The sequence below is a fragment of the Mangifera indica genome, chromosome 13 (genome assembly GCF_011075055.1).
Source record: "Mangifera indica cultivar Alphonso chromosome 13, CATAS_Mindica_2.1, whole genome shotgun sequence".
Taxonomy (NCBI): domain Eukaryota; kingdom Viridiplantae; phylum Streptophyta; class Magnoliopsida; order Sapindales; family Anacardiaceae; genus Mangifera; species Mangifera indica.
Window position 1 is genome coordinate 15,015,958 of NC_058149.1, and position 23,139 is coordinate 15,039,096.

The window sequence follows — 23,139 nt, forward strand, 5'->3', positions numbered from 1 at the left end:
GTTATGATTTTGCTCTATTCATTGAATGGATGATCACATAGATGTTTCATTTCTATTTGATGTCTTTTTTAACTTCTATATCATATCATTTACATCACTTTTGTGCTTGCTGTTTAAGCATTCTTGGGAGGCACGGGCAGCGGAACAGGCAAAGGCTTCATGTTCTCATTCAATCATAACGTCTCCCACGGACTCAAAATTCCTTTTCCATACAAATAAATGCGTATGGAGGCAGGATTTCACTCATTCACAAATTGGGTTTTCTTGCTTTCTTTATTTTCTTTGTTGAAATGGTAAGTTATAAATAAGTGGCTTTGTGGTCCATGACAGGAAGTTTTCTTTTTTAAGTGCTTTTGTGGACCTAAATTTTGAAAGCCTACTTGTTCTAGGGTTAGGGGGTCGGCACAAATAGACACAACAAGAGTTTGAGCTTTATGAAAACACCCTAAAGTCTATTTGAATTCCGACTAAGATCAGATTAAATCTCATTTATTCAAATTTAAATTTGAGTTTAGATTGAATTCAAGGTTAATCTAAACTCGGATTTAATTTATAATATTCAGTTTAAATTAATTCATGGTAGTGCATACCATCATTAAAAGGTTATTAGGGGAATAAATAATATTACTGAGTAAACAAACAAACGAATTGAATTAGAATTTTAATTCAAAATTAGTTTATTCATGCCGAGTCATAAATTCTAGTTGAGTTAAGTTAGATCATATCTAACTAAGGATTAAGCTCATTTCATAAAAAAGTCGAGTTTAAACTAATCTAAATATTCAAATTTGAGTTTAGTTGAATCAAATTTAAAGTTTTTCTTATATTGAATTTAAATTTCAACTAATCTAAATATTCTCGATTTAATTTTTTTAATTTAAAATGACTTTAAATTAGATTTTATTTGAGCTTGATCTGAATCAAATGCAACTTTGTTTTAGATCAAATGATGTTGATAGAAGTTTATTAAAGTATGTATTAGAAGAAGGTATATATAATTGGAACAAAGAAAACTAGCGCATATTCAATTGCAACATATTTCATATTGAGGCATTTTGTGAAAGCAACTACTCTTAGCCAAATTCGGTCCATGATTGTCCCAAATCGATACCATTTTTTGTATTTCTCTGTATTATTGGCTGAATGAATATTATAAAGCGACAAGTGCGCTTTTGAAAACCAAACCAAACCAATGCATGCATCGAACCTGTACAAAATATATAAAGGTCTACAATATGAAACGTTTCATCATTATTGGATAAGGAGAATCACATCCATCCATCTATCCTTGTGGGTCACATCAAATTTTCATGCCAAACAGAGATAAATTGACACTTCGTTCCATCTCCGTCCAAAGGGATTCCTGACTCTACATTTGGCTCCAATGAATCCAAGTTATATTGGGGGTTTTAACTCGATTTATTTATCACTCTACTGATGTTGTTTATTTTATTAATAATTTTTAATTAAATATATTTAAAATTATTTGATAATTTAAATAAATTAATATTCAAATTAATAATGAATTATTTGAAAAGTTAATTCAAATATTAGCCTAAGAATATAATAAAATTGATTTTTTGATTAGATATTAGATTTGTGTAATTTTGAAAACGGATTAACTTATTATAACTGATTTTCAAAAACTCATAAAAAGGAAAACTAGTTTTCAAAAAATTGAACAAAGAAAGGGGGATGACCCTATGAATTTTGATTTTAAAATGATTAACAAGAAATCTGGTTTAATTAATCAATTGTTTTAATTTAGTTCAAAACGGATTAACCTCTAAATTAATTCGATTTTAATTTATGATTTTTTTTAATAAAAAATTAGATTTAATTCAAAATAATGTTAAATCGTTCAATTAACTAATTTTAAACATGTCTACCTCGAATGACATTAAATATTAGTTAGAACAAATTTGAAGTTGAGTTTAAATTAACAATTATAATTTAAACAAACCTTGAGCCAAGCCTTGCATGTACTAGTTTCGTCTCAAATCTACTCTTTGATTGATTGATTTTGAGTTTTGAGAGAGAAATTTTCGACAAGTTTGAAGCTGAATAAGTGTAATTGTAAAAGTTTGTGATTAGTAGTGTTTGTCTATTCTTCACAAGTGTTCATTGGTCAGTAAAGTTGTGATTTTGAATGTGTTTTGCCTGGTTTTATGAGGCCCCATGCCTTGGAAATTTAGGGATAAGCTTAAATTTCGTTTGGTTTTGAAAATTTCAAGTCTAAGTTCCCACTTGAGCAGTCCAATTTCACTTTCAGATAGCAGTCAAAGCTCTCAAAAATGTTTACTGTTTATGATGAATTGAAAGTTCAAAGTTCAAACCCCACACACACTGATATTTCAAATGAGAAGAGACGTGGTGTGTATACTATAGGCTTTGATGTCATAATGAGAAATCGCTATTTATATCACTGTATTTAAATTTGGGTAGGGTTGAATTTGTTAGATCAAAAACTAATGTCAAATTCATTTTCGATAATGGCTATATGGGTTTTTGCAATTAAATCATATTGATTTCATATTTAATTAGGTAAATAATATTAAGCTGTAATATCAAATTAGTCTGACCATCATGCTGACATCAATATTATCAACAATAAAACTATGTATACCTATTTTGGTCCATAATTTATGTACACAGATTAGGTGTTATCATATGATTGGATGTTTCTTTATCATATGATAACACATATTTTAAAATTACTTAATTACATGATGACATATCACTGCGTATATAAATTATGTACCAAAAATGGGTACACATAGCATTGCTCTATTATCAATTGGACTAGTCAACCTACAATCCTAATTCAAAATTGGAACCCCAAACCAACCAAAACTCTCACCTATCCACTCAAGCTCAAACCCATTAAAGATGGTGAAAGTAAAAAGAAAATAAAAAGTTATCAATAACAAATTTTATTAGCAAAGATATTTTTAAATTTTGTTAATTTTGAGTGATATAGTTTTTGAAAAGTGACACGGTTGGAGATAATATAAGAATTATATTTTCTAATATGGTATTAAGATTTTTTCCATTAATTAAGTTAAGTTTTGATTGGAAAAGTGTGTTTTATACATGTAGTAGATAGAAAAGTTATGAGGGGAAACTTTGGTGGGAACAGTAAACAACTCTAGACTGTCTCTAATTTTCCACAACAAACCTAACCTAACCTAACCTAACCTAACCATTTAGGTTTGGAAATCTATTATTATTATTATTATTATTATTATTATTAGAATAATAATAAGCTACTATATGAAGAAAAATGGCGCATGCAGAAGAATAGTTTCAACTGGGTTCTGTCTTCAGATTTGGTACATATTGTAAAATAATAAAGAAATAAAAATGTTGTGTTCGTGTAAATATTCCCTTCGTTGGGATCAAATTCCAGAATCTCTAGGAATAGAGAAAGCTTTTGAGAGTGACTCACCATTAGTGGGGACTTCATGCATGCATCTCTAGGAACAATTTTATTTTCTCAAAAGTGTGCTTTACTCCTTCTGCCGACATACATTCTAAAGAAAACTCTGATGGTCAGAGGGCAAACCTCCTAATGAATTGGATTAGAATAACCCGATGATCTTAGATTAGATCGCTTATCCTCACTAACATATAGATTATATATGTACGATTTACTTATATAAATGATTGGGCATTAGTGGAGATTTTTTTTGTGTTGAGACTTACAAAGTTACAAGAATTGCACACACACGACATTGTTTTTCCTTGAAAAGTAAAGTTGGATCCTTGAGTGAATGCTTCTTCAAAGGAGGACAACTTTTATGAAGCAAGATCACTCTACTCGATATGTGAAAAATAAAATAAAATTATGATATAAATATTATCACCTGTACCCAAGAGGCTAAGAAAAAGACAGAGACAAAATCTTACCTATGACTTTTCTTTCTCATTTTACATGAAAAATTAGTTAGTGGGTCCTCTTGCCTCCACTGATCATAATTAAATTAAGCGATCATAATTATCTTATTATAATCTAACAATCTTCATTATCTTCTCAATCCATTAATCAATTAATAATAATGGGTATTAATAATATAAATATGTCGATGAATCATCACCGTTGCAGTTCTTCTTGCAGCTTCGTTAAAACGTGTGGGTCCCTTTTTGGGTCGTCCCAAAGGACTTAATGACGACTTTCGATTGGGTGACAGTGACGGCTCCGCGTATTACACGTTGATGTACGTCACTTGGTTGTATTTTTCAGGTTAGGCATTGGAAACGTGTCAGAGATGTAACCAGTCATTCGTCTAAAACTCTTGCAAATCGCGTGGGAATAGCGCATGGCATGATAATATACATAAATAAAATCCCTCTGTGTTGTATTATTTTAAGGTTAAAATAAAGATTCCAAGGGCACGTTTTGATCATTTGATGGTCACGTTTTCATCCTTTGTTATTAATGGACCAAAAGAATTGCATGCATAATGTCGCATACTTGCCGAGCTAGTAAGATTTGGAGAGTGAAATTAGAGTGGCTCAAGCTTAGCTGGTTTTTAATTGAGATAAGTGGAGCCGTGAACAATTCGCTGGAGGGTTGAAGTTGTATGTATATATCTTTTTTTATAGGTTTAATGTCACTGTTTTTGTCATATCTTAAACTTCTCAAAAGCATGATTCAAACTTTCAATCAATTTATGTAAAAATAGTCTAATATCTTTTTCAATATCACATAAGGCTCCATTCTTACATTTCCTAATCCTGAAACAACTCTTTGCCTTTGATCTCTCCATAAAACCAACAAAGTTTGTATGCTCTTTTCATATTATTCCCGATGTTACAATAATTTTACAATGAATTATGACAATAAAAATATATGATTGAGAGAAAACTTTAATTATAAAATTATATATATATATTCAGCTTTAAATATTTAATTGAATATTTAGATAATATATTATTATGTGATTAAATAATTTTAAATTAAAAATAAATAATATTTAATTATATAATTATATATAATTTAATTATGTAATTAAATACTTAAAATATTGAGCAAAATACAAATGAGTTTTGGGTCCTTAATGGCGAGAGATCCTAAAAAAGTAAGCTTCTTTTGTGGTATTGTTGAAGATTCAAGGGCAGAGCAGAAGCTTTTTCACATAATTGGGAAGAAATTGTCGTGTCATGTCATGTCATGTCAAGTCATGTGTCCTGTCTGGTGTGGGCAGGTGATTGGCATTCTATTTTCTGTTTGGCTACCAAGAAAACAAAAGTTTAATTTGTGGTTGAATGATCGATCAAAAATAAAACAAAAATTTGACGTGGAAATTGAGAAACACGCATTATCAAGACTTTGACAGATTCATGACAGTAGACGTTTAACTTCCCATGCCAATGAATCACACTGTTCCTTCACTATTTTTGGTAGGTCTCTGCTCATAATAAATGAAAATTCTTGCTGTTCTAATGCAATAGGTTGTGAATTTTCAAACACATGCCCACGACCGCCATTAATATTTTGTTTGCACGAATAGTAGTAAGCGGAGCCGATATTTTCCACTCGATTTTGCATGACGGGTAAGTTTCAATCTTTTGAATTTCATAAATGCCTAGTAAAAGGTATTTTTTTTGACACTTTTACCTTCAAATTTAAGTAAGAATGTTAACTTGTTTCCGCAGTTACATATAATCCAGTGAAAATTAGTATTCAATAAGTCAAATAAACAAAATTAATTACACAAATAGTATATTGTGATTAGACATATTATTTATATACAAAATTAATTTATAATATAAATAAAAACTTTCTCTAAAATAAATCTGGACAATTTTATAATTTGCTCAATTATATCTCATCATCACCTTCAACTTTCACATAATAGTCATTAGTTTATCCTTCAAGAGAAAATTATAATATTATCATCTTATCTTATATTTTAAATAAAAAATGTACAACGTCAAATGAATTAAAAATAACATCCTTGTATCGTTATCCTGTTGAAATTTTTTTAAACAGTCGATAACAGACATAGATTTTCGAACGTTAATTTTTTTTTTTTTTTCTCTTACGAACACTTACACATAAATTTATAATCACGTCTTTGAGAAGCAGGGAGAATCAGACTTTTCCCAGGTAATTACGTTAGCCCGTTCCGTTGTGCCGTTTGTCTGACGGCAGGTCATCTAGATTGTTATTATAATATAATTTTATTAATTATTAATTTTAAAAAAAGGAAAGAGAGAAAGCAAAGCAAGTAGGTAGGGGACCATTGGGATTGATTGGCCCTATAGGTGGACAGCAGTTTGCAATACACACCTAACAGTACATACTGGCTCTCAACTGGGTCCCCCACTAACTTTTGCCATTTCTCAGACCATGGGCCCCACTTTCCTTAGGGGACCAGCTACAGTGTCATTGATTAGCCGGCGGTGTCAGAGAAGTCAAAATTCCCGATGGGTCCCTTTACCTCGATCATTCCACGTGTACGGCTGTGATGCACTTATCCTTCGCGCGTGCTTGCCCCTGTGGTCCACTCTGTGGTCCATGAAACTTTGTTTAGACGCGTGTCAAATTGTCGTTGTCCCGAGAGTGGCGGAGAGAGAGAAGCAACGTAATTTATGGTCCCCGACTTTTTTTTTCCGGCGGTAACCGGTGAGTGTCGGTGTCGGAGTATTCTAACTGCTAATTTTCACGCAATGTTCGGTGAAGTGGAAAGCACGCTCCAAGCTCAACGGGTACTATTAATTTCATTTGTAAACTATACGACTTTTTGTAGTACTTCTGCTGATGGAAGTGGTTGACGTGCATGGTACTAATTTTTGCAAAGGGTATCCTTCCCACTCGTGTTAATGACACTTGTACCGAAACCATTTTGCCCTTAACGACTTATCAAGCGTCCGTCTTGAGTTTAAAGTAGGCAAGAAATATCTGTCCAGTCGAATTTCTAAAGTTTGTGAAAACGATTTTAACATACATTTATTGAAAATATTATAATTTGTTCCGTCGAACTCTTCCTTAATGAGCAACATTTAAGAAAACACTAATATTATATGGTAAGTAATTGTCCAAGTAATATAAATTGATCGAATTTGTAACTTACCCAACTCAATCTAGGATACTAATAAAAGTTTTTTAGCGTAAAAATAACAAAGAAATTAAGACTTAAATAATAAAAAAGTAGAGATTGTATCTCATAGTTTGCTCAAAGTCTCAAACAGGATTACATTCCACTATTATTTTCAATCGTACGTGTATATATATATATATATATATATATATATATATATATATATAAGTTAATGATTATGCAAAAATTATCTCTTATTTTACAAATATAATGTTATTGCAAACTTTATTTTTGATAATCAGAATCAATATGTTATGATGTGAAGTATATATCTTAAATAATTTTCTCAATTAAGCCAAAGGTAAATAAAGACTAGTGAGCTTTTTTTTGAGAGTTTTCTTACTAGTATGGTCGTAATTCCATAACTAACGTAATAAATTATTTTTAAAAGTTTTTTTTTCTTCAATGAATAATGTTATATACATTTAGTTTTTAATATTCAATTTAGTATATATGTATTTTTAACTCAAAATTATCTAATCACATAATGATATATTATCTAAATATCTAATTAGATATTCAAAACTAAGTATACATAATTTTATTATTTTCTCATAGTTAACAACAATTCCAATGATTTACAATCTTTGCTCAAAATTATATTTTTAATTTAATAAGATGAGTCAACATTTACAAATAGGCCAAAAGAGATTGATGATTATTCAAGTTTTTACTATTTTAATATTGAAAATCTCATTTACCCACTTATAAATGGTTAAAGTTGATGAAACTCCAACATTTTAAAATTTTATTTTATTTCTCTTATAAACTCTAAAAACTAACAATTTTTTCCTCTAAACCAAGTTTTAAAAAATCATATTTCTCCTCTAAAGTTTATCTTCAATATCCAATCACTTTCTTTGTCACCATCGTTGGTCATCTCTCCCTCTCAATGATTTCCCTTCTTTTTATGCCAAATGATGTTATATGACACAGAAGAGGTTAAAGTTTCTTTAAAGTAAACCGTCAGAGAAAGGAGAAGTATTGAAAGAGAAAGATGACTGACGATAATATTGTAGAGAGTAGTCGTATATTAAAGATAAACACTATAGGGAAATGTGATTTTTAAAACTTGATTTAAGTAAAAAATTATTTATTTTTAAAGTAAAAAAAAAGGTGAAATTTTAATTTATTTTTATTATTATATATAAAATAATAATTTTATTATTAGAATTAATTATACAGGCGGGTTTTTATTATAAAAAAGAAGAAGTAGATATTCGGATAGACAGTATACCTTCTTCAGTGGGATAAGACCTTCGGCCTTACAAGCATAAATAAGGTAGGCTTTATCCCACCACGGTCTGCTTGCAATTGTGAATGCTGAATATAATTATTTTGGTCTCTTCCACGGGCACGTATTCAACAGTGATCACAGTATGAGATAACTGCTGCTTCGGTTGTACGGCGACCTGGACATTGTCAATTTGTCACCCACCTACACCTACACCTACATGCATACGCTTAATGCTTAATCCGATGGAAACGTGGTGTTCTACACGCGCCTTTTGGTCAACAAAAATAGACTTCAAAACAAACAGTCTTATCAACTACGACAATCCTCAACCGTCGGATCATTCTCAATCAACCTCGTCTAAAAAACCAAAGGTCCACGCAAATAAAATATTATTTTATTAATATTAATTATTGTTGTTAATGATTGTTGCTTGCCCTGAAGCTCAAGCTGAAGCTGCTCTTAGAATTGGACTCAGTACTTTTCTTCTGCTAAAAAACGCCCTCTCTCTCTCTCTCTCTCTCTCTCTCTGCCTCTATCTCTATCGAGTTTACGTTTCTGGATGAACTCCATCATTATCTTCTCTCCATGAACTCGTAAGCAGCTTCTTTCGTATTACACAAATACATAATCAACAGAAAGAGGAATACATACAAATATATACTTACATATATTTATATACACATACATGGCGTTTCATCACAACCACCTTTCTCAAGATCTTCCGCTTCATCACTTCACCGACCAGCAACAACCACAACAGCAGCAAAGCATCTCTGAAACAACAGCTCCGAGTTGGCTCAACTCGGCACTTCTTCGTACACAACAACAACCACAACCTCCTCCGCCACAGCCACACTTTACAGATACAAACTTTCTCAACCTCCGTACTACCGCCAACAACAATACGGCGTCGGATTCTGACGCTTCTCAAACTCCAAATCAATGGCTGTCGCGCACATCATCCTCGCTCGTACACCGGAACCACAGTGACGTAATCGACGATGTCAATCCAACCAACGGCTCGCTCATCGCGGCCGTTGAACCCGCCGATTTGAAAAACAGCAACAGCGAAAACATGAATAATAATAATAACAATAAAAGCGAAGGAGTGGTTGTTGAGAGTGGAGACGGAGTGATGAACTGGCAAAATGCGAGGTACAAGGCGGAGATATTGACGCATCCGTTGTATGACCAGTTATTGTCAGCACACGTGGCGTGTTTGAGGATCGCCACGCCGGTGGATCAGCTGCCGAGGATTGACGCTCAGTTGGCTCAGTCGCAGCATGTCGTGGCTAAGTACTCGGCTTATGGCGGGGGTCACGCCATGGTTCCTGATGACAAAGAACTCGATCAGTTCATGGTATGTCCTCCTTGTACTTGGAAACTTTGATTTTTTAAATTGATAATTATTGAAGTGCAGTTGAAGGCCAGTCGTACAATTCTTTCATTTTATAAATTTTCTACTCTGTTGTTTATTCTAAATCTTCCTGGTGATTGAACGGCTGTGATTCACTAACAGAATTTTTTTAGCTGATTAATAAGTTTGATGATGATTAATTTTGAATTACGATTGCTTGACGAGAAAGTGTTCATGTTTGGTGATAAATTAAATTGGAGCCAAATTTGGTAGGGATTCTGTGAGCTTTAGAGGAAATTTAGATTGGTCTGTGCGATTCTCTGGTCTCTCTCTATATATAGGAAAGCTTACTGAGACATGAGAAGTTGTGATTGTATTTAGTGCATTCTTCCAGTCGAAGATCATTTCCTCTTTTTGCAAATTGAAAGATATTCATAGAAAGTTGAATTGATTTGTGAAGCTGAAGTATACTTGATATTGGCCTTGTGTGTTGGAGTGTTGATTACGTGACAGCTTTGGATACTAATTGCCTTGCAAGCCTGATAATGGACGGTTGGCAAGCGTGAAATTGAACAGAGGAATTACAACTCTTCATAATAAACATATTCAGTTCACACGGAAACAAAGTCAATAATTTGCGGTTTTTATTTGGAGATAACTGTTAGTCCTCCTGGGTTAAGATTTGAACCATTAATCTTTCTTAGATCAAGTCAATGTTCTTGAAGTACGAGAATTGCTAGCGTCTTTAGAATATAAATGAATTTTCCGCGTTACAAATGCGAAAACCTGGGGGCAAAACTGTATAAACTTGGTCAGCTGACTGCAGAAGGTCATAAGGTTATAAGGTTACATGTATTGGGCGATGACTGACTTGGATGCTGGAAAGCCATTCTACGATTTCTAAGCATGATATCACTACTTTTCCTTAGGGTTTCCTTGCACTCATCTTAATGATGTTAAAGGCAAGCCAATAATACATAGTAATGATAGGCAGATATGCAGACATGTACAATGATATAAAAATTGGAGTCATCTTTAAGCAATATGGAGAAATAGCTTGTTAAATTGAAATTGATTTTTATATTTTCCTGTTGAATTGGTCTGTTCTTCCAAATTGCTTGCTTCATTACAACTACAAACTACGTTGGAATATTATGTGTTCAGATCACATATTTTCATTATTCACTAACTTAGAATGGTTAAAAAAAAAGACATATGCTTGAAAGAAATTGAGAAAAAAATTGCTAGCTTCATGCATTATAGTATCCATTTTATATAGTTTATTTTACAGATAATTTGAATAGAGTTGGCTTAGTTTGTTATAAATTTGGTTGCACATTTCTGGTACATAAGATTGAGCATTACACTGAACTCTGCTTTCTCTTCTCATTGGGCGGTGTCTTTTAGCTTCATCTCTTTTGGTTTTGATATTTTTTTCTGTCGATTTCATTATATAATTGAAAGGATCAGCTTCCATTGATGGTTATATGAGTCAATGTTCTTGAGAAAGATATAGCCAATGCAAATAGGATCTTTCTGATTTATTATCATTGGTTATCACCTATAACCAGTATGATGATAAGCATTGATGATATCTAATGGCTTCTATTAATTTGATGGGTTTAATGCTATTTTAGAATTGATGGAGACACCTGAATATAATTTTCAAAATGATATTGTTTCTATGATGGAATAAAAATTTAATAGTTTCCTTCCTTGACAATGTAGACACATTACGTTCTGCTGCTTTGTTCATTTAAAGAACAACTGCAACAACATGTCCGGGTACATGCAATGGAAGCGGTAATGGCTTGCTGGGAGATTGAGCAATCCCTACAAAGCTTAACAGGTAAAGCTTTGTTATTTTGTAATTACGTAATTTAATTTGAATATTTCTAATTTCCAGCAAATATTGCATGCTCTTCTGACAGATATATATGTGCTAATGACAAGGAAACCTTTTCTACTCAGAAATTTTTGGGAGTTGGCACTTTTTATTTCTTCTATGTTCTCTGAAATTTGTTACTTTAAAATAACTCAACATTTAGTTTATATCAGTAATTTCCTTGACTTATGGTAAGATGAGGATCCTTTTGACAGTACATATGTGGTTTGTTAATTTATTGACATTGTGGGAAACCATTAACTAATTTTTTCTTTGTAAAGTCATGGTTATTTTGGAGGATCTGTGTGCTAAGTCTCTTGAGGACCAATTCCATATCTGTAACATGCTTTTGGTTGTGGGGATTGGTGACTTCAGTGAGAAGCATATTCATATGCAAATCAAGTAAATGATTTTGATTGCGAAAAATATTTATAACCATATTCTGAATCTACAATGTCCTTACATGGTGCATGAACAGGAGTTTCACCAGGTGAAGGTACAGGTGCAACAATGTCTGACATTGACGATGAGCAAATTGATAGTGATACCAACTTGTTTGATGGAAGTTTGGACGGTGCAGATACTATGGGATTCGGTCCTCTCATACCAACAGAGAGTGAAAGGTCTTTGATGGAACGTGTGAGGCAGGAATTGAAACACGAATTGAAACAGGTGAGTAAATATATGTATGTGAAGTTCTTAGAGATATTTCATGTTATTAATTTGTAATCTCTTGCTTACAGGGCTACAAGGAGAAAATTGTGGACGTAAGGGAGGAAATTTTGCGCAAGAGAAGAGCTGGAAAACTTCCTGGTGACACCACCTCCGTTCTAAAGGCTTGGTGGCAATCACATTGCAAATGGCCATACCCTACAGTGAGTTCTGGCACACTGCTATCTTATGTTTCATTGAGATTTTTTATACTGATTAAAAGTAATTAGAAATTTAACAATGCTAACCCTGGATTTGAGCCAAGTTGACTTGAACTCGATTATCAACTTAATTCAATCGAGCTCGAAATGAGTCACTGTGGTAGGAGCAATGTGTTCAACTCATTAAGGCTTGGGAATAGCTTGATTTTGTCGATAAAATGTTGTCGTTTTGTTCAATTTGAAATGTTATGTAAACATAACAAAACGATGTTGTTTTTGAGTTTTTATTATTATATTATATAGGAATATCAAAATGATATCGCTTCTCTCCCTAACTTAGAGGCAAAACAACGGAATTTTGAGCTCAATTCTATAATATTGAGTTGAACTCAAACTCAAGTTCTTCTCTTTTAAAACTTGTTGTGCTTGAGCTTAATTTTACTAATGTTGAACCTAACTCAAACAAACCAAAGCTCGAACCCGGCTTGACTCCACTTGAATCTATCTCTAACCATGTTTATAGATTAGGTTTCTCCATGTGATCTTTAGAATGTAAGCATGTCATAACTTTTCTTTCTTTCTTTATTTATTTTTTTTAAAGAAAAATGAAACAAAGACTAAGATTGTAATGCTAATTAGTGGGAAATATGCTTGCTTATTAATATTGAGTCATGTCAAATGCATCTAGCGCGCTTTTCACTCATTAAATCTCTTCTTTCTGTTATGTTTTAGGAGGAAGATAAGACTAGGCTGGTGCAGGAGACAGGTCTCCAATTAAAACAGATAAATAATTGGTTCATCAATCAGAGGAAGAGGAACTGGCACAGTAATCCTTCAACTTCAACAGTCTTGAAGAACAAACGCAAAAGGTATCCCAAATAAATTACTCTTTGTATACAATAATACTTTATACACTAACGGTTACAAATACGGATACAAACGCTAACTTATTATCATGTGATTGCATGATTAACATTAAATCACATAATGACACATCAATATTTATACCCATTGTTGCATATTACTTTTATATATATTCTAAATTCTCTAGAGCTTTACACCAACCTTAATTCTGAAAGTAGTAATGCAGGTGAAAACAATGGTGATCGATTCATGTAAATTGAAGACTATCTGAGTGCCGACCTGGATAATCTCTTTCATGCTCCAATTCCAGTGATAAATTCAATATACACCTACTACATAGAAACTGCGACAGATAGGGCTTCAGAGTCAGCTTTGGGGTTACACGACGAGCCATATTTTGCTACATACATGCTATCTGAAATAATGAAAATGGCTAATGAGTAAATATGGTCATGACGAACCCGATTCATGCCATATTCTGCATGTATACATAAAAGTCATGCATATGGTGCTATGTATGTGATGCAATATCTGCAGAAATTAAGTTCAGTATTTAGGAATTATAGAACTGTTAACCGAATTTATCCATTTCACACATACTGTTGGATTTATTATTATTTTTGCTTTGCCTCGTCATATTTGTGAATAATAGTAGTGAGGGGTTGTGGCTGTACAGTACAGTGTAATAATCTTGGTCTAATTTCTTAAGAGTTATTATACCAGTGGCTATGTACTTTCTTGGCACTGTAATTTAGTTTAAATTTTGCGGCAATTATTGTTAAATTGTCGTTAGCTTCGTGGTTGAAACTTTCTTAAAAATCGTTCTATTTCCGGGCATCACAATATAAGAGAATTTTGTATTGCTATTGCTTACCCAACAATGTTTTAAAATCCCTAGGACTTGGGTGGTTATGTCGGATTAATCTGGTTTATGTCCAGTGAAAAATATTGTGATTGTTGCAACTCGAAATATGGATGAATTCGTCAGGCAAAGCTGAGCTCAAGAACGTTTCAAGTTTAGCTTGTATCTGTAGTATCAAATTGATAATACATAAATTGAGGTCAAATTCATTCTAATTAATTTACAATGTCATCAGAAAGTTGTCTACAAAAGTAAATGACAAAATTAACATCATCCCCGGAGTAAATAATGCTACTGGAGACAAACCACCGGAACCGGATTAAAACTCGACTTGTGAGTTAAACTCAAACTCAAATCCACCTCTAATTTCTTCTTAGGCCTCAGCCCTCAGGGGAATCAATATCTAAAGAACACAAATAGATGAATCTATCTGTCAATGAATTGATTACTCGGAAATTAGAAACTCAAATACATATTATTATTGTCCATTTTCAATTGTTTGATCTCCGTACGTGCAAACGTAAACCTCCAGGGATGTGACAAATCCTGCCCGACTGAGTTGAGGCCGATTCAAAAATTCTGAAGTCTGATCATGCTCCGAAAGGTAATCATCCAGAACTCCGATCCTAATTTAATTATTTTTAACTTTTTTTTTCATCTAACGTACGGGATTATCTCTCCCGATCTTTCCGGCGAGGTTGGCAACCGCAACGAGAAGCTGGAGAACGGCTCGTCCTCTCTGATTCGATCATCTTCGAAATTGAGTGAGTAACTCATCGGATCGTAACTGAGATCTGCCGAGTTGTAACGCTTACGACTCTTGGTAGCAGCAGCACTACATACCCTACCCAACAAATTCCTACGCTCCTGAGACTGACATTTCAACCACGCGTACGGTGACCTTGGAGACCTCGGAGACCTCGGCGTTCTCGGCTGGTTATACTCTAAAGCTTCAAGCTGAACAGGCTGTTTGCGGAAACAACATATCGAGGACTTGATCTTGCTCCTGAACGACGGAGAAACACAATCATTATCCATTTTTAATTATACTAAAAATATTAGTAGACAATAATAATGACAATGATAATGCATAGGAGGGAGAGGAGGCAGCAGTGGCGGCGATGGAGGCGGTGGAGGTGGTTGAGAAAATGAAAATGGCGTTTGGAGGACCGAGAGTAGGGGGATTTATAAAGGCCAGGGACGGATAAGTATGCGAATTTTGCGGTGCGGTGATGGAAAAAGAAAGAATAAAAATCGCGTGGCTGGTGGTTTTGAGTGATGACTCTTTATTTAGAAGCCATATGACGATTTCCCACCTAAGATTGGATGCAAATCCACCTTTTCACCTATCCATTATTAAAAATCTAAATATTTATTTATTTATTAAATTTTATTATTATTATAAAAAATAAAATTATTATTTAATAAAAATATTTAAAAAATTATAAACTCATCTTATTCTTTTTTTTTTTAATTTAAAAATTAATAATTTTTTAACTCAAAATTTAAAAATTAATTATTTTTTTTAAGAGTTTGTATTTTCTCTTGGTGACCAAGGTTTCTCATAGAATTGATCATCTACACAGATAAAACTGACACAATGCATCATCGCCTTTCGTGCCCTTAAATTGAATGAATGATCGAGCGCAGTCACACGAGGTTTCTCGTAGAAATTGAAAGTAAAACCGAAAAAATGCATCATTGCTTCTTCTTTTTTCTTTTTAACAAGTGACCTTTGCTTACCATTTTTGTTTTTTTGCATCTAAATGGAAGTTATCTATTTGACGAGATAGAATATGAACTGAGCATACCAAATAGCATGTGGAAACCCAAGTTTAGTGACCGGTGTACAGCAATACAACATTCAAGAGCTAACTGGCTAACCTAACAACCTCCAATTACACTAATTGTACGGAACCACGATCTGGAAACGTCGGCTGCCTCTCAAAGTCGAACCCTAACATCCAAATTCTAACGAAAAAACCTAAAAATACGCTCCAAAATAATAATCAGCTTGATCAATCGGCTGTTTTCTTCAATGGTAAACAAATATCTCTTACTTCTTGCTCTTTGATTCTATCAGTTAATTATCTCTTAATTTTGTCTTTTACAGGACTTACAGACACAGCCGGAACAGTCTCAATCTCATTCTCACTCTCCGTCACTAGAAGATTGCTTGAAGCTCTTAAAAGGTGAGAGAGATGAGCAACGCCTCGCAGGTTTGCTTCTTGTCACAAAATTTTGCAAAGGCGACGACGTCGTTTCACTTCGCAAGGTTCATGATGCAGTTGGTGTTCGGTTCCTCGACCGACTATTGAGAACTGGTAAATTTGTCAGGAAATGAATAATCTCCAATTATCTCATATTAATATTATAATTAATATTAAATTCTTCTTTTTTGTATATTTGTTTTTGCTAGGATTGGGAACAGGAAGCAACAGTAACAGTGTAGACAGTAATCGCGATGCATATTTGCAGCTATCAGTTACGGTTCTTGCTGCATTTTGCCGCGTTCCTGAGATTGCTTCTTCGGAAGATATGGTTGCGAAGATTCCCTTTATAGTAGAAATAATGTCGAAGGAGTAAAGTTCTAATGCTTTCTTGAAACAGAGAACAAAAAAGTTGATGGAGTGTGTTATCTTAATCATATTTGCTTTCTTGAAATGCAGGCCCGGAGCATCTGTCATTGAAGAATGCTTTGAGTTTTTATATCTGGTAACGACGGCTAGTGGAGATGGTGTCACAACATTGTATGAATGTGGAGGCATGAGAGTGCTGGTTTTTCAGATGTCTACCTTGCCAGACGGTGCAAACTCTGAGCCTTGTGAACATTTTTATTGTCCATTAAGTCTTCTGTAGTTTGTAAATTTATTGTTTTTATAGTCCATCACTAGTCTTGTATTGCTATAAATTTGTGTACCATATATATAATTAGCAAATAAGTGATGGTGGAAAATTTTTTGTAGGTTCTCACCCAATGGAAGTTGCTATTAAACTTGTTCAATTGATACTAAGTAAGCTATCTCTGGAAATTATTATGAATGATCACTTGTCAGAGCTGTCAATGATGGTAAGTCGACTATATATTAGCCACCTTTTTTCCTTGTGAAATTTGAGGTTTTTTGGTTCCTTTTCCATTTTGTTGTCTTTCTTATGTACTTGATTTTAATGAATTTAATCACATATCAGCCCAATTTGTGTTCGGATATTTTCATTTCATTTTCATTCAGGTGGTCACAATAGCTAGACAGTTTGCTATTTTACACAGTGCACTGAAGTTTGACTCACTTCACTTACTCGTTGCCATTATATCTTCACATTACTCGGTATGTTTTCATTTCCTGAAATATTTTGCGTTTGCTTAAATTATAAAAGTTTGTTTTGTTGTTTACAGATAAGAAATTTGAAGCATTTCAGTTTCAGTTTTAAGAATTGGTGAATTATATGTAGTTTAGGAGAAGGTAAACTTCATTTAAAGGTGTAATTGGCAGGCATAGTTCCTTTGGGCTAAATTTTGAGTAATTTGATCAACTTTGAAAGTTTAAAGCAGCATTAAATTTTAGCTTATGACATTATCATTAATTTAATTGTGGATATATGAATGAACCAAATAGATTTGCTATATCTGTTTTTCTGACCTCTTACTTTAAGGTTAGTGTTTTGTGTAATTAGGTTTTATTTGCTCAGGCAGTTAAAAGATGCTTGCTTGCGTTTGGTTAGAAAGTTAGAGTTTCATCTATTTCTTAAATGACCTGTTTTTGCTTGTTCTCATTTTCCTTCACTCCTGGTTTTGCATTGCTGATTGTGGGTTCCCTATCATAATATTCCAGGCACTTTTTCATGATCCTCTTCGGGTACTGCCAGAAAGAAATTGGTCAATGTATATGCATGTTGGTATTGTAGCCATTTTACAAAACCGTGTTGGTATGTTGGACTATTATGTCCATCATGTATAGTTCTCTCTCTTTCTTGCTTTCTTTTCAAATTGATGTGGTGAGAATGTGCATCTTGTTTTTGAATGTTCTCTCTTTAGCTTGAAGGATTTATTACATGAATTGGATTTTCCATCAGCTGCTGGATTGTGCACATTTCTTATGCTGAAAAAGTTTAATGGAATATGATAATCAGATATTTCCTGATCAGGGTGTATGTTTCAAATAATTTGTCTGATTGTTTTGTTTGTTCAGTGTCTTTGGGTTGTCTGGTTTATGCAATGTTCTGATTCTTTCTTATGGTGGACATTTTACAATTTCTTATTTAAATTACTTATATTTGGTAATTCATTTGTACCCAAAAAAAGGGAATTAGCTTTTGAGTTTTAGTTGTGCTCTTTATAGCATTTTGTCAAGCTTGAATTTTCAAATCCAGATTGAAGCTTTTTCTTTTTAATATTTTGCCTTTTGAATGTGCAGCACCTGCAGAGAAGCTCCAAGCCCTCATTTTGGCTGAATCTATGGTTTCTATAATGGGTGAAGAATGGCTGATCACTAAGATAGAGTTGCCTGATATACAAGACTCTATTCCAGCTGACAGGTAAGCAATGTTTGTTAACCTGGTGATTCTTTATCAACTTTTATTGGATGGGGCTGTCAGTTAATTTTTTCAGGGTAATTTATTTTTCAGGTGCCTTCTGCTTGTCTTGGAGTCAGCAAGGGTTGAGATTGCTGTTTTGCTAAATGAGCTCGCCTACTTGAAATATGAAGCTCCTAAGAATACTTCAACAACCTCTGAAAGTTTTCTTTTAAAGCAACGGAATTTGGCTGTTGCCTTTTCCCTGGTAGAGAAGATTATTAAGTTAATATCAAACATTGGTGAAAACCAAGGTACATCAGTATTCCTTGAGAGATACACTCCAAGTTATGGGATATCAGTGATTTTTCTTTTCCACTAGATGACATCAAGTGATGTTTAGTGATTGTCATTCCACTTTTCCTTGAATAAATTTATCTCTGCCTGTGGTCTTATCAGTTTCACCTCATTTTACTTCATTTCATCTCGCATTTGGTTACTTTATAACTCTGTGGAAAATTTGACTTCCTTTGTATAATTTTTTTTCACATGGAGCCTTTCTTTTGGGATCTAAAGATTTGCATATGTTCCTGGCACTCACCAAATTTTCTTGCAAGGGATCCCTGTTTTCTCAACTATGTGCTTCCAACCTTGTCTCATCCGTTAATGAATTTAGTTTGGGGAGTTGTTTGCAGGTGACAGTATCAATGAAAATACTTTCACAAAGGTGATAAATGGCCTCGATGAGACTATTGGTGTAGTTCTAGAGTATCTACAAGATGCAAAGGTAATGATTTTGATGCTATTGGAAGTGCACTATGCTTGTCTTGTATTTACAGTTGTGATTCTACAGGAACATGGACAAAAGAAAGGGAATGATCTTCTTGCTTCAGTGCGGCTTGTTGGGAGGTGTGTTAATGCCATTTTATGCATATTTTTCTCTTTGATTTTTAAATGAATTGATATTGTTTAAGTTATTACGCCAATCACTTGTTGGATAAATCTAATTTAACCATGATGGATGAGTTCATAGTGATTTTCCACAGCTTTTAACCTAAGTTTGAGATTTTTTAAATGGATTATTGCTCTTTAAATTGGTCTTTGTTTAAAAAATGTTAATTTGCGGTCTCTTTTATTTGGAAAATATGATCTTTAGAGCACTGAATGTTGTTAATAGCTTGTTTAAATTGTTTGTCATAATGGGAGAATGCAAGATTCTCTCTTGTGTTGCTTTCACTGAAGTTAGCAGGTGATTCTCCTAAGCTACAAATTTTTTGTACCATGTGCATTCCTGCACACAGGGTCACTATATAAAGAAAATGTTGTTGTTGTTGTCACAAAATTGGCTGGGAATAACCAGGAAATTTTTAGTCAGCAATCAAGCCATAGAGTTGGATGGTTTGTGTATCTCATGTGCATATTAGGGTGGTGAAGTTGTATAAGTATATTTGTTAGTGGTATTTCTTCTTCTTTATTAACTAGTTTTTTTTTCCCATGTATTATTTAAGTCTGCCTTTGGACAGTATATTAACTGTATTGTATGTGATGCAGCTTCCACTGCTGGCTATGCCAAATTTCTTGTACTTTTGAATATTCTGATTTCTATCTAAGAGTGTTCTTTAAATAACCAATATTTGCCCTTATTTCAGTTACCTTGCAGAAACTCCTGTAGCGTGTAAAGAGAAGGTGAGAGAACTTTTACAGTATATGCTTTTGGTTGAAGGTGAAGATGAACCAAGGTTTGACAACTCTTCTGTATGGTTTCTGCATTGACTGACAAATAATTGTCTTTTTCGGTTTAGTTGCCACTAAATAATAACTTCATCCAAATTATTTCTTCATGACAGCCCCTTTTATTCTATTTGCTTCCTGCTTCCCATGCTCTGTCAAACTACAATGAATATTGAAGGATGCAAAGCTTTGGTATCTTATGGAGTTTATAAAGCTGTAAGTTTGAGTGTACTAATTGATCTAAGTTAATTTTTGACTCTAGGACCTTATAGTCTCCTTCTTTATTAATATCTTACCCCTAATTAGTCTTGACAATATTATCATGAATGCATGTATCCATAACATCCTTAGTATTGTTGTCTTAGTTGTCACATTTAATGGCAACCTGAGGGCACCATGTGTTGATGTTGATATTGTGAATGTCGAGGAAAATTCTAATATCCTTGAATTTTCTGCAAGTACCCATCTACTTGACTTAGGTGAATTATCTTCTTCTATTGAAATGTTATGTTGATGTTTTGTTCTATTTGTAGGTTGTTGAATGCCTCATAAAATTGATTGGACCAGGTTGTAATGTGGTTGAGAATAATGATTGCATCTTCTTGGCATGTGATACTATCTTGAATCTTCTTTTGAAAGTAGGTTTTTCATTATAGCATTGTGAATAGTACTTATGCTGTGCTTTATATTGACATCTTTCACTTTTCTTCTATAGAAGGAACAAGTGCAATTTCCAGTGGATGATTCAACTCTTCATCTTTTGAAAGCATTGGCATATTGGACAGGTGCCTTTTTATTACTTCAATTATGCACATGTGAATGAATGAATTAGATTTCTTAAGTTATAAATGAGACTAGCAACCATGTATAAAGATAAAAAAGGATCGAAGGTGATGGGTGGTCGTGGGCCTGTAACATCATTGATTTAATAATCATCCAATCATTGTATGTTGCTTTTGCTGTTATTATGAAAACCTGCAATATGTATAAGAATGGAAGTTCCTTAATATTTTTCTTTTCTTTTCAGATAACACTAATGACACATCCATCATTGTGATGGCTTCAAGTATTTGTGCTCTTATATTTGATATGACATCAGAGGAGGCTCTTGTAAAGAATCCTAACTTTGACAATAACTCTCTTAATAGATTGTCTAAGCTCATCGCCACAAGTTTGGCTTCTCGGGGGCAGGTAAAATATATATTTTGTGGTTTTAATATCTATGCCTAAGATGCAAGGCACTCAATCTGAAACATGAACATGAAAGTCCATATATATTTATTGGTGGTTTGTATTGACAAATCACCTTCTTTTGACTATGGTTTCTATGATTTGTGTATAAATATCTTGGACTTGAATTGGACCATTAGTATGCTGGGGACAATTCAAGGAGACTATGGATTTTGATGGGTCTACTATGATCTATGCAATTTGAATTTTATTGCTTGGTTGATATGGCAATTTGAATTTTATTGCTTGGTTGATATGCCTCTTGAGAGTTACTATTAGATTATTGTCAACTTATGATTTTTTTTGTTGAATTGCAGGATAAGTCTGATGCCGCTAAGGCAGATACGGATCTTCTTGAGATAGTAATGGCAGGTCTGTCTAGTTTGACTTTGAACTTTTTTCAGCAATATTCAACTTAGATGTTATTCTTTCTGATTTAAACCAACTTTAGTTCATAAATTTCGGATTCCTAATTTTCAGCTGGTGTGATACAGATATTTCTCAGAACTGTTTATGAGAATTTTGTTCAAAATGTGATGCAGGATATTCACGGTGGGCTCATCGTTTTCCTTGTATAAGAGAGAGAGTTGAGAGATAAGTTGATCAAATCTACAAATTATTTAAGTAGGTTTCATTGTCATTTAGTTTTCTGTAATTTTGTTCAATCATAATCTTATGTATTGGTGATTGTAGCTGATATTTCTCTGTCTATGTATATATTCTTAAGTAGAAAATTTTGTTCAGATGAAAGGAAAAGGAAGTATGTGTTGCTATGTACTTTAATTTGCCTCTCTGTTGCATCGCTTCAAATTTTCATTTTGTGGGTTAGGCATGGATAACAAATTTACAACTGGAAATAATTGGCTTTATTTTGTGGTTTTCTTTTGATTTATATATTGGTTGTCTGGCTTATTGTAGTCAGTAGATAACAATAGGGATGGATTTGAGTTGCATTAAACCTGGGTAAGGGTCAATTTTAACTGCAAATCTAAAATGATAGTTCAAGATTAAACTTAATTTATTTAGTTTGTTAAAGAAGAAGAAAAAAAATTATAGGAGAAAAAAAAATCATATCAAAAAAGAAAAATAATTATTATTGAGGTGAGCTTTAATGTAATGAATGTAATGATACCGATGAAGTGAGAGGGTTTATTTGAGCTAAAATTCTTTTTTTGGTGAGTAAAAGAAAAAATTTCCGATGAACTTTCTGAGCTAAAATATTTTTAGTTTAAATTTGAATAATTCGAATTGAATATATCCAAACTCAAGCAATTTGGATTGAGTACAAGTTTTATATGTTATCATTAGAGTTGCAATGAGTTGAGCCACTTGTGGCACAGTTATTGTCTAGTTGAATTTAAATAGTTTGAGTTTTAATCTTAAGCCAAACTCAAGTTTGTTATTGGTTAATTAGGGTTGAGTTTGCAGTTTTTTTCCAAATGTAATATTTATATACTTTTAAAAATTTAAAAATCTTGTTCATACA

At 33.2% G+C, this 23,139-nt stretch overlaps 2 protein-coding genes across 7 annotated transcripts; both read left to right on the forward strand.

Moving 5' to 3' along the window:
• Window positions 1–8,389: 8,389 nt before the first annotated feature.
• On the forward strand, window positions 8,390–14,093 carry LOC123194846 (homeobox protein knotted-1-like 3). Of its 3 annotated transcripts, none has more exons than XM_044608295.1 (6): window positions 8,390–9,703; window positions 11,429–11,549; window positions 12,064–12,257; window positions 12,329–12,460; window positions 13,190–13,326; window positions 13,537–14,093. In XM_044608295.1, the coding sequence occupies exons 1-6, from the start codon at window positions 9,029–9,031 to the stop codon at window positions 13,574–13,576; spliced, it is 1,299 nt and encodes a 432-aa protein (XP_044464230.1). In that variant the 5' UTR covers window positions 8,390–9,028; the 3' UTR covers window positions 13,577–14,093. The 3 variants fall into 3 exon arrangements, with proteins under 3 accessions (XP_044464230.1, XP_044464231.1, XP_044464232.1); XM_044608296.1 differs by having other exon boundaries at window positions 8,392–9,703; window positions 13,540–14,093; XM_044608297.1 differs by having other exon boundaries at window positions 8,392–9,703; window positions 13,548–14,093.
• A 258-nt stretch (window positions 14,094–14,351) lies between these two features.
• On the forward strand, window positions 14,352–22,430 carry LOC123194844 (neurochondrin). Of its 4 annotated transcripts, XM_044608293.1 has the most exons (19): window positions 15,750–15,862; window positions 15,957–16,224; window positions 16,297–16,507; window positions 16,603–16,765; window positions 16,853–16,989; window positions 17,150–17,253; window positions 17,414–17,509; window positions 18,014–18,107; window positions 18,596–18,716; window positions 18,807–19,006; window positions 19,388–19,479; window positions 19,546–19,601; window positions 20,342–20,431; window positions 20,540–20,639; window positions 20,957–21,061; window positions 21,139–21,208; window positions 21,451–21,614; window positions 21,971–22,025; window positions 22,196–22,430. In XM_044608293.1, exons 2-19 carry the CDS (start codon window positions 16,222–16,224, stop codon window positions 22,249–22,251), a joined length of 1,917 nt encoding a protein of 638 aa, XP_044464228.1. In that variant the 5' UTR covers window positions 15,750–15,862; window positions 15,957–16,221; the 3' UTR covers window positions 22,252–22,430. The 4 variants fall into 4 exon arrangements, with proteins under 4 accessions (XP_044464229.1, XP_044464226.1, XP_044464228.1 ...); XM_044608291.1 differs by lacking the exons at window positions 15,750–15,862; window positions 15,957–16,224 and adding an exon at window positions 14,354–14,787; XM_044608292.1 differs by having other exon boundaries at window positions 15,780–16,224.
• Window positions 22,431–23,139: the final 709 nt, after the last annotated feature.